Below are 12,211 nucleotides of genomic sequence, written 5' to 3'. Positions count from 1 at the left end.
CATGAGCTACAGGCAGTTAGATTTGGGTATGTCATTTTAGGCGAAAATTGAAAAGAAGGGGCCGATCCTTAAGAGGAGCACCTCCAATTCATAATATATATATTGTATGTATAAATATGTGTATGTATGTATGAATATGTGTGTGTGTATGTATATATATATTTTATATATATATATATATATATATATATATATATATATACACAGTTGAAGTCAGAAGTTTACATACACTTAGGTTGGAGTCATTAAAACTCATTTTTCAACCACTCCACAAATTTCTTGTTAACAAACTATAGTTTTGGCAAATTGGTTAGGACATCGACTTTGTGCATGACACAAGTAATTTTCCAACAATTGTTTACAGACAGATTATTTCACTTACAATTCACTGTATCACAATTCCAGTGGGTCAGAAGTTAATATACACTAAGTTGACTGCCTTCAAACAGCTTGGAAAATTCCATAAAATTATGTCATGGATTTAGAAGCTTCTGATAGGCTAATTGACATGATTTGAGTCAATTGGAGGTGTACCTGTGGATGTATTTCAAGGCCTACCTTCAAACGCAGTGCCTCTTTGCTTGACATCATGGGAAAATCTAAAGAAATCAGCCAAGAACTCAGAAAAAAATTGTAGACCTCCACAAGTCTGGTTCATTCTTGGGAGCAAATTCCAAACGCCTGACGGTACCACGTCCATCTGTACAAACAATAGTAAGCAACTATAAACACCATGGGACACGCAGCCGTTATACCACTCAGGAAGGAGATGCATTCTGTCTCCTAGAGATGAACGTAAAAGTGCAAATCAATCCCAGAACAACAGCAAAGGACCTTGTGAAGATGCTGGAGGAAACAAGTACAAAAGTACCTATGTCCACATTAAAACGAGTCCTATATCGATATAACCTGAAAGGCCGCTCAGCAAGGAAGAAGCCACTGTTCCAAAACCGCCATAAAAAAGCCAGACTATGGTTTGCAACTGCACATGGGGACAAAAATAATTTTTGGAGAAATGTCCTCTGGTCTGATGAAACAAAAATCGAACTGTTTGGCCGTAATGACCATCGTTATGTTTGGAGGAAAAAAGGTGAGCCTTGCAAGCCGAAGAACAACATCCCAACCGTGAAGCACGGGGGTGGCAGCATCATGTTGTGGGGGTGCTTTGCTGCAGGAGGTACTGGTGCACTTCACAAAATAGATGGCATCATGAGGCAGGAAAATTATGTGGATATATTGAAGCAACATCTCAAGACATCAGGCAGGAAGTTAAGCTTGGTCGCAAATGGATCTTCCAAATGGACAATGACCCCAAGCATACTTCCAAAGTTGTGGCAAAATGGCTTAAGGACAACAAAGTCAAGGTATTGGAGTGGCCATCACAAAGCCCTGACCTCAATCCTATAGAACATTTGTGGGCAGAACTGAAAAAGCGTGTGCGAGCAAGGAGGCCTACAAACCTGACTCAGTTACACCAGCTCTGTCAGGAGGAATGGGCCAAAATTCATTAACAAGAAATTTGTGGAGTGGTTGAAAAACGAGTTTTAATGACTCCAACCTAAGTGTATGTAAACTTCTGACTTCAACTGTGTTTATATTGATATATATATGGATATTTTGTAGGATGTAACATATCATACAAAATGGATGCTGTATTACACATTTAACGGGACCCATTGTGGCTCGTGAGCACTACTTTTAAAATTACTGGCTGAAACTACACAAAAGCATCACTAACTGATAACATAATGTAGCACTTTGAACATAATACATGAAAACCACTTAACAAATATTATTATTATTACAATGTTACAGTTATACAACAAAAACATACAGTATTAGGAGGGATTGTTGCTATAGCAATGAAAAAAATAAGAACAAATACCCTAAAAACAACATGAAATATTTGTACATCAATAATACTGTAATTACATGTTCAACAACAAACTGAGGACTGAGGAGGTTTTGTTGTTTACTAGTCTCTAAAAGTCATGTCATCATGATGTTCTGGCCAGGAGAGTCAGCGAGACATCATCCTGACAAACTCTGTAGAAAGAACACAAAATATGAGCTACATTTTTATTAGTATGGTGACAACATGGTGAGCATTAGTATAGTGACAACATGGTGAGTATTAGTACAGTGTCAACATGGTGAGTATTAGTATAGTGTCAACATAGTGAGTATTAGTATAGTGTCAACATGGTGAGTATTAGTATAGTGTCAACATAGGGAGTATTAGAATGGTGACAACATAGTGAGTATTAGAATGGTGACAACATAGTGAGTATTAGTATAGTGACAACACGGTGAGTATTAGTATGGTGACAACATGGTGAGCATTAGTATAGTGTCAACATAGTGAGTATTAGAATGGTGTCAACATAGTGAGTATTAGAATGGTGACAACATGGTGAGCATTAGTATAGTGACAACATGGTGAGTATTAGTATAGTGTCAACATAGTGAGTATTAGAATGGTGTCAACATAGTGAGTATTAGAATGGTGACAACATGGTGAGCATTAGTATAGTGACAACATGGTGAGTATTAGTATAGTGTCAACATGGTGAGTATTAGTATAGTGACAACATGGTGAGTATTAGTATAGTGTCAACATAGTGAGTATTAGAATGGTGACAACATAGTGAGTATTAGTATAGTGTCAACATAGTGAGTATTAGTATGGTGACAACATGGTGAGCATTAGTATAGTGACAACATGGTGAGTATTATTATAGTGTCAACATAGTGAGTATTAGTATAGTGTCAACATAGTGAGTATTAGTATAGTGACAACATAGTGAGTATTAGTATAGTGACAACATAGTGAGTATTAGTACAGTGACAACATGGTGAGTATTAGTATAGTGACAACATAGTGAGTATTAGTACAGTGACAACATAGTGAGTATTAGTATAGTGACAACATAGTGAGTATTAGTATAGTGTCAACATAGTGAGTATTAGTACAGTGACAACATAGTGAGTATTAGTATAGTGACAACATAGTGAGTATTAGTATAGTGACAACATAGTGAGTATTAGTATAGTGACAACATGGTGAGTATTAGTATAGTGTCAACATGGTGAGTATTAGTATAGTGACAACATGGTGAGTATTAGAATGGTGACAACATGGTGAGCATTAGTATAGTGTCAACATAGTGAGTATTAGTATAGTGACAACATGGTGAGTATTAGTATAGTGTCAACATGGTGAGTATTAGTACAGTGACAACATAGTGAGTATTAGTATAGTGACAACATAGTGAGTATTAGTATAGTGTCAACATAGTGAGTATTAGTACAGTGACAACATGGTGAGTATTAGTACAGTTACAACATGGTGAGAATTAGTATAGTGACAACATGGTGAGTTTAGTATAGTGACAACACAGTGAGTATTAGTACAGTGACAACATGGTGAGTATTAGTACAGTTACAACATGGTGAGAATTAGTATAGTGACAACATGGTGAGTTTAGTATAGTGTCAACATAGTGAGTATTAGTACAGTGACAACATGGTGAGTATTAGTATAGTGTCAACATAGTGAGTATTAGTACAGTGACAACATGGTGAGTATTAGTATAGTGACAACATAGTGAGTATTAGTATAGTGTCAACATGGTGAGTATTAGTACAGTGACAACATGGTGAGTATTAGTACAGTGACAACATAGTGAGTATTAGTATAGTGACAACATAGTGAGTATTAGTATAGTGTAAACATAGTGAGTATTAGTACAGTGACAACATGGTGAGTATTAGTACAGTTACAACATGGTGAGTTTAGTATAGTGACCACATAGTGAGTTTGGTATGGTGAAACAGGGTGAACATAGTGTTGTAGTGGAGAGCAACCTTCATCATATCTCAATGCCACATTTTCCTCTCTGATGCATTGGTTCTCCCCTTATCCCCTCTCTCTCCTTTCTCTATTAGTTTCTTATTACTTCTCTCCACACCCTTTCCTCCTGCTGCCTTCCCTCCCTCTTTCTCCCCTCCTCTCTCCCCTTTCAAGTTCACCAAATCGTCTCCTTTTCTCTTCCCCCTTACTCCTCTCTCCCATCCTCCCCTCAAAGTCCACCAAACTGTCCCCTTTTCTCCTCCCACTCTCCCCTCACCTTCTCCCCCTCATCCCCCTCTCTCCCCTCACCCTCGAAGTCGAGCAGGCCGTCCCCATTGAGGTCGACGTCTCGGAGGATCTCGTCGATCTCTGGTTGGTTGAGTTGCTCCCCCACCAGCTTTTTCATGGCCTCCTTCAGTTCAGCCAGGCTGATCTGACCGTCCCCGTTAGAGTCAAACTGAAGAAGAAGAAGGACGAGGATGAGGAGGAGGAGGACAGGAGGAAGTAAAGTGAGGTGAGGGAGAGAGGGACAGAAAAAGGGGGAGAGTGGAGTAGAAAGGGAGGGGAGAGGATAGATTAGAGAGAGCAGGTTAAGAGAATAACTTGTCATTTAATTTGTGGTCTTATATTATAAACAGATATAATAAGATGAATATTGTCTCTCCGTACTTCTTTGAAAGCATCCCTGAGCTCCTTCACTCCTATCATGTCTGCTGTCTCCGCCAACATTTTAGGACCCATCAGCTCCACAAAGTCCTCAAAGTCCACTCTGCCGCCACCTAGATGGAAACAAGAGTCATTACAGAAATGGTCACAGGGGTGATGAAGAGCTAAAGAGCTTCAAATACTATACACAGAGGGTATGGCCTCGCTTTCTCTGGTTAATGTGTGTGTGCTGCATGCGTGCACACTCACAATGTGTGAACGTATGTCTTTACGTCCGTGTGTGTGTGTGTGTGATATTGTGTGTGTGTGTGTGACTCACAGATGTTCTGGCTGAGTTCGATGAGCTCCATCTCAGTAGGCATGTACCCCATAGTCCTCATGCACTCTCCCAGTTCCTTACAGCTGATGTAGCCATCTTTATCCTTATCAAACTCCCCGAACGCCTCCTTCAGCTCTGCACAGGGAGGAGGGGGATGGGGGAGAGACGGGTGAGGGGTAGATGAGGGTGAGGAGAGATGGATGGGGGAATGGGGGGAGAGGAGAGACAGGTGATGGGTAGATAAGGATGAGGAGAGGTGGATGGGGGAATGGGGGGAGAGGAGAGACGGGTGAGGGGTAGATAAGGATGAGGAGAGATGGATGGGGGAATGGGGGGAGAGGAGAGACGGGTGAGGGGTAGATAAGGATGAGGAGAGATGGATGGGGAATGGGGGGAGAGGAGAGCAGGGGGGGGGGTTGTTGAATAGAAATGAGAAAAATAGACATTGATTCTTATATTAATTTTAGACTCTTTGATGACAAGCCACACCCATAGCTGCAGGAAGTAGGAGTGATGAGGTGCTGCAGCCCCCCTGATACATTTTTATTTTATACAATTGTGAACAAGGGCTCTATTACTCCTGTATGGGTGGTGGAAAAACCTGCAGCCACATCAAAGTGTCTTTAAGTTTGAGGGAGGACAACACAGTAGAGCCAGAACACTGGGATTTATTGTTCTTTGGGAGTAAATACAGTATGTTGAAAATATGAGTATGTATGGAAAAGACAGGAAGATGGAGAGAGAAACAGGGTGAGAGGGAGGATGGTGGTGTTGACTGATTGAAACAGGGAGAGAGGAAGGATGGTGGTGTTGACTGAGAGAAACAGGGAGAGAGGGTGGATGACGGGTGTTGACTGAGAGAAACAGGGAGTGGGAGGATGACGGTGTTGACTGAGAGAAACAGGGAGAGAGGGTGGATGACGGTGTTGACTGAGAGAAACAGGGAGTGGGAGGATGACGGTGTTGACTGAGAGAAACAGGGAGAGAGGGTGGATGACGGTGTTGACTGAAAGAAACAGGGACAGGGGGAGGATGACGGTGTTGACTGAGAGAAACAGGGACAGGGAGGATGACAGTGTTGACTGAGAGGAACAGGGACAGAGGGAGGATGACAGTGTTGACTGGCTCTGTGTAATGTCTCTTATCTGTACCTTCAATCTCTTCTGGCCGTAGGTCTCTGTCCTGCAGGGTTTCAGATTGGAGGGAACACATACAGAGTGACAGACACAGTGTGTTAGCTCGCACCGACACAGACACACACACAAAGATAAGGACACTGAATATACTGTAGTGTAGATGAACAGAAATACACACACACAATGACTGACAGGGAAACATTCTCATAAAAACAAAGAGAACTGCACATCTTTGATTTAGCTCCAGCTGAATGTTGCGGACTGAACTGGACAGGTAAGTAAAGCATTTGATATGGACTCATTTGATATGGACTCATTTGATATGGACTCATTTGATAGAGAACCATTTGATAGGGAATCATTTGAGAGTGAGAGATGGCAAAAACCAAAATACAGAGGATTCATTCACTTCTCTCTCATACAAGTTGCATCCTTTCCCTCCCTCCCTCCCTCCCTCCCTCCCTCCCTCCCTCATCTCTAAAACCCCATCAATTCATGTTACGCAGCCAGACCGGCGATTTGTTACAGGATTACACAGCATGTGATCCGACTGGCTTTAGCAACCCCTCAGTTCGCTCAACACAGTCCTATTCCGTCCCCTGTTATTGGCTGCACTGCTCTGTCTGTCAGTGGTAGGCTACATCGAAGTGGTTATGTCCCAAATGACACCCCATTCCATGTATAGTGCACTACTTTGACCAGGTCTCATCAATCCAAAGCAGTGTACTATATGGGAATAGGGTGCCATTTGGGATGTAGTCAGTGTGTGGTAGACACAGGCAGCGTGTTAGAGGGGATCAGTTTGTTGCAAGGGGATTTGTAGAGTAATCAGTGATGTTGTGCAATCTGACTGTAGTCAGTCTCAAACACACAGTAGGTTCTGCCAATGACTGGACACACACACACACACACACACACACACACACGCACACACACACACACACAGTGGGTTCTGCCAGTTAGTCTACACCTGTTGTTTACTAAGCATGTGACAAATAATATTTCATTCATGTGACAAATAACATTTCATCATGCAGCCAGGGTCATAGGTCAAAACAGATTACAGGGCCAGAGTTGCCATGCAGCCAGGGTTATAGGTCAAAACAGATTACAGGGCCAGAGTTGCCATGCAGCCAGGGTCATAGGTCAAAACAGATTACAGGGCAAGAGTTACCATGCAGCCAGGGTCATTGACCAGAGCCCTGGTTAAAAGTAGTGCACTAAATAGGGAATAGGGTGCCACTTGGGACTGAGAAAATATGATCTCTTCTCACTCGAACAAATACATTAATCTGGAATAAGAGGACATATCAGATGCTGCTCGCTCGGTGAGCAGGAGATGAATCCCTCATCTAAATTACAACGTTGAGGAACAGGCTGAGCACTGACCATGTCATCGCCACACACTCTGTCTTTGACAACATCTACAGTACAATCTGTTCTAGGCCGTCGTTCTCTTTTATCTTTCTTTGTTCTACTTTCTTTGTCTATAAAAATTCTTTCTTGGTATAAATGAAAGGGATCCTGCGAGATGTTGGCAATGTTCCCTTTATCTACTTCCCCAGAGTCAGATAAACTCGTGGAGACTTTTTTTTAATGTCTCAGCGTCCAGAATTAAGGAAGTTAGAGGTAGTTTTGCGAGCCAAAGCTAAGTATCTTTAGAGCAATGGCTGGGAGTCTACAGGTACAGCTAGCATGCAGTCATTGCACTAATGCTAGTTAGCTACTTCCTTCAAACTGATTGCAGACATAAAAATGGTTTACACAAGTTCATCTAACTCTTGGGAAGTGCAAAAATCCCGAAGTATCCCTTACTGTAACTGTTAATTAAAAAGGTCCAAAATAAACAAAAATGGCTTTTTACCAAAATTACATTTCTCAAGCAAGAATTTTGCTAGGAATGTCTGGGAGTGGTTTGAGTAAGGGGTCTAATTGGAGGAGGGATATGTAACCTGAAAAATTGTTGTTATTGGCAGTGAGGTTTGAAACTCCCTTTGCTATTGGTCTATTAACTTAGATCAACTAGGGATGTCGCCAGGCAAAACAAGCTGAGATTTAAGGTGGTCTTTTCAACAGCTCTTACACGAATAGGACATTATCATCATTGTTACAATTTCACAGTATTATTCCAACCTCATGAAGGGAAATTATAATATACGGTGGCTTACGAAAGTATTCACCCCTTGGCATTTTTCCTATTTTGTTGCCTTACAACCTGGAATTAAAATACATTTTGGGGGGGTTTGTATCATTTGATTTACACAACATGCCTACCACTTTGAAGATGCAAAATATTTTTTCTTGTGAAACAAACAAGAAATAAGACCAAAAAATATGAAAACTTGAGCTGCATAACTATCCCCCCCCCCCCCCCCCCAAAAGTCAATACTTTGTAGAGGCCACCTTTTGCAGCAATAACAGCTGCAAGTCTCTTGGGGTATGTCTCTATAAGTTTGGCACATCTAGCCACTGGGATTTTTGCCCATTCTTCAAGGCAAAACTGCTCCAGCTCCTTCAAGTTGGATGGGTTCCTGCTGGTGTACAGCAATCTTTAAGTCATACCACAGATTCTCAATTGGATTGAGGTCTGGGCTTTGACTAGGCCATTCCAATACATTTAAATGTTTCCCCTTAAACCTCTCAAGTGTTGCTTTAGCAGTATGCTTAGGGTCATAGTCCTGCTGGAAGGTGAACCTCCGTCCCAGTCTCAAATCTCTGGAAGACTGAAACAGGCTCCCCTCAAGAATTTCCCTGTATTTAGCACCATCCATCATTCCTGAAATTCTGACCAGTTTCCCAGTCCCTGCCTACGAAAACATCCCCACAGCATAATGCTGCCACCACTGTGCTTCACTGGGGGGATGAAGTTCTCGGGGTGATGAGAGGTGTTGGGTTTGTGCCAGCCATAGCATTTTCTTTGATGGTCAAAAAGCTCAATTTTAGTCTCATCTGACCAGAGTACCTTCTTCCATATGTTTCGGGAGTCTCCCACATGCCTTTTGGCGAACACCAAACATGTTTGCTTATTTTGTTTCGGCCACTCTTCCGTTAAGCCCAGCTCTGTGGAGTGTACAGCTTAATGTGGTCCTATGGACAGATACTCCAATCTCTGCTGTGGAGCTTTGCAGCTCCTTCAGGGTTATCTTTGGTCTCTTTGTTGCCTCTCTGATAAATGCCCTCCTTGTCTGGTCCGTGAGTTTTGGTGGGCGGCCCTCTCTAGGCAAGTTTGTTGTGGTGCCATATTCTTTCCATTTTTTAATAATGGATTTAATGGTGCTCCGTGGGATGTTCAAGGTTTTTGATATTTTTTTATAACCCAACCCTGATCTGTATTTCTCCACAACATTGTCCCTGACCTGTTTGGTGAGCTCCTTGGTCTTCATGGTGCCACTTGCTTGGTGGTGCCCCTTGCTTAGTGGTGTTGCCTTTCAGAACAGGTGTATATATACTGAGATCATGTGACAGATCATGTGACACTTAGATTGCCCACAGGTGGACTTTATTTAACAAATTATGTGACTTCTGAAGGTAATTGGTTGCACTTATTTAGGTGCTTTAGCAAAGGGGTTGAGTACATATGCACGCACTACTTTTCCCTTTTTTATTTTTTTCATTTCACTTCACCAATTTGGACAATTTTGTGTATGTCCATTAGATGAAATCCAAACAAAAATCTATTATAAATTACAGGTTGTAATGCAACAAAATAAGAAATATGCCAAGGGGGTGAATACTTTTGCAAGGTACTGTAAAACACAGCAGGATGTGGTCTACCATAGAAAGTTTTGCTTGCTAAGATAATGTTGTACGGTGCTCTAAGTTTAAAGTAAATAAGCCATCACTAAAAACAATGTATAGTAGCATCAATGGATATGGGACACTCACAGGGTTGGCAGATGATATTTGGTGGAGATGATGTAGTAGTGGATTCCTCCAATCATGCTGCTCAGAATTGTAATGGTGATAATACACAGGGGAGATGCTGGTGTCATAGAAATAGAACCTGATATTGAGTGGATAGGATCAGAGCTGTGGACAGGGTGGTGAGGGGAAAGGTACAGAGCTGTGGACAGGGTGGTGAGTGGAAAGGTACAGAGCTGTGGACAGGGTGGTGAGTGGATAGGATCAGAGCTGTGGACAGGGTGGTGAGTGGAAAGGATCAGAGCTGTGGACAGAGTGGTGAATGGATAGGATCAGAGCTGTGGACAGGGTGGTGAGTGGAAAGGTTCAGAATTGTGGACAGGGTGGTGAATGGATAGGATCAGAGCTGTGGACAGGGTGGTGAGTGGAAAGGTTCAGAGCTGTGGACAGGGTGGTGAGTGGAAAGGATCAGAGCTGTGGACAGGGTGGTGAGTGGATAGGATCAGAGCTGTGGACAGGGTGGTGAGTGGATAGGATCAGAGCTGTGGACAGGGTGGTGAGTGGAAAGGTTCAGAGCTGTGGACAGGGTGGTGAGTGGATAGGATCAGAGCTGTGGACAGGGTGGTGAGTGGATAGGATCAGAGCTGTGGACAGGGTGGTGAGTGGATAGGATCAGAGCTGTGGACAGGGTGGTGAGTGGAAAGGTTCAGAGCTGTGGACAGGGTGGTGAGTGGATAGGATCAGAGCTGTGGACAGGGTGGTGAGTGGAAAGGTACAGAGCTGTGGACAGGGTGGTGAGTGGAAAGGTTCAGAGCTGTGGACAGGGTGGTGAGTGGAAAGGTTCAGAGCTGTGGACAGGGTGGTGAGTGGATAGGATCAGAGCTGTGGACAGGGTGGTGAGTGGATAGGATCAGAGCTGTGGACAGGGTGGTGAGTGGATAGGATCAGAGCTGTGGACAGGGTGGTGAGAGGAAAAGTTCAGAGCTGTGGACAGGGTGGTGAGTGGATAGGATCAGAGCTGTGGACAGGGTGGTGAGTGGATAGGATCAGAGCTGTGGACAGGGTGGTGAGTGGATAGGATCAGAGCTGTGGACAGGGTGGTGAGTGGATAGGAACAGAGCTCTAGAAAGGGTGGTGAGTGGATAGGGTCAGAGCTGTGGACAGGGTGGTGAGTGGATAGGATCAGAGCTGTGGACAGGGTGGTGAGTGGATAGGGTCAGAGCTGTGGACAGGGTGGTGAGTGGATAGGATCAGAGCTGTGGACAGGGTGGTGAGTGGAAAGGATCAGAGCTGTGGACAGAGTGGTGAATGGATAGGATCAGAGCTGTGGACAGGGTGGTGAGTGGAAAGGTTCAGAATTGTGGACAGGGTGGTGAATGGATAGGATCAGAGCTGTGGACAGGGTGGTGAGTGGAAAGGTTCAGAGCTGTGGACAGGGTGGTGAGTGGAAAGGATCAGAGCTGTGGACAGGGTGGTGAGTGGATAGGATCAGAGCTGTGGACAGGGTGGTGAGTGGATAGGATCAGAGCTGTGGACAGGGTGGTGAGTGGATAGGATCAGAGCTGTGGACAGGGTGGTGAGTGGAAAGGTTCAGAGCTGTGGACAGGGTGGTGAGTGGATAGGATCAGAGCTGTGGACAGGGTGGTGAGTGGATAGGATCAGAGCTGTGGACAGGGTGGTGAGTGGAAAGGTTCAGAGCTGTGGACAGGGTGGTGAGTGGAAAGGTTCAGAGCTGTGGACAGGGTGGTGAGTGGAAAGGTACAGAGCTGTGGACAGGGTGGTGAGTGGAAAGGTTCAGAGCTGTGGACAGGGTGGTGAGTGGATAGGATCAGAGCTGTGGACAGGGTGGTGAGTGGATAGGATCAGAGCTGTGGACAGGGTGGTGAGTGGATAGGATCAGAGCTGTGGACAGGGTGGTGAGAGGAAAAGTTCAGAGCTGTGGACAGGGTGGTGAGTGGATAGGATCAGAGCTGTGGACAGGGTGGTGAGAGGAAAAGTTCAGAGCTGTGGACAGGGTGGTGAGTGGATAGGATCAGAGCTGTGGACAGGGTGGTGAGTGGATAGGATCAGAGCTGTGGACAGGGTGGTGAGTGGATAGGATCAGAGCTGTGGACAGGGTGGTGAGTGGATAGGAACAGAGCTCTAGAAAGGGTGGTGAGTGGATAGGGTCAGAGCTGTGGACAGGGTGGTGAGTGGATAGGATCAGAGCTGTGGACAGGGTGGTGAGTGGATAGGGTCAGAGCTGTGGACAGGGTGGTGAGTGGATAGGGTCAGAGCTGTGGACAGGGTGACGTTTGGATGGGCTCAGAGCCAGTGGTGGAAAATGTACACAATTGTCATACTTGAGTAAAAGTAAAGATACATTAATAGAAAACG

General features: G+C 44.0%; 1 protein-coding gene across 2 annotated transcripts in view; it reads right to left on the bottom strand.

Annotated features, from left to right (window-relative positions):
• Nucleotides 1-1,557: 1,557 nt before the first annotated feature.
• Nucleotides 1,558-12,211, bottom strand: part of LOC115202442 (calcium-binding protein 2-like) — a 35,816-nt gene continuing 25,162 nt past the window's right edge. For both annotated transcript variants that reach the window (XM_029766580.1, XM_029766581.1), the window contains exons 3-7: nucleotides 5,990-6,020; nucleotides 4,839-4,973; nucleotides 4,523-4,632; nucleotides 4,163-4,310; nucleotides 1,558-2,046 (exon numbers count right to left, since the gene is read on the bottom strand). In XM_029766580.1, coding sequence (XP_029622440.1) covers nucleotides 2,021-2,046; nucleotides 4,163-4,310; nucleotides 4,523-4,632; nucleotides 4,839-4,973; nucleotides 5,990-6,020 — 450 coding nt within the window. In that variant the 3' untranslated portion in view covers nucleotides 1,558-2,020. The remainder of the gene's footprint in view (nucleotides 2,047-4,162; nucleotides 4,311-4,522; nucleotides 4,633-4,838; nucleotides 4,974-5,989; nucleotides 6,021-12,211) is intronic.

This window comes from Salmo trutta, chromosome 11 (genome assembly GCF_901001165.1).
Source record: "Salmo trutta chromosome 11, fSalTru1.1, whole genome shotgun sequence".
Classification (NCBI taxonomy): domain Eukaryota; kingdom Metazoa; phylum Chordata; class Actinopteri; order Salmoniformes; family Salmonidae; genus Salmo; species Salmo trutta.
Note: the sequence above shows the minus strand (reverse complement) of the source record. Positions and strands in the feature narration are given on the sequence as shown.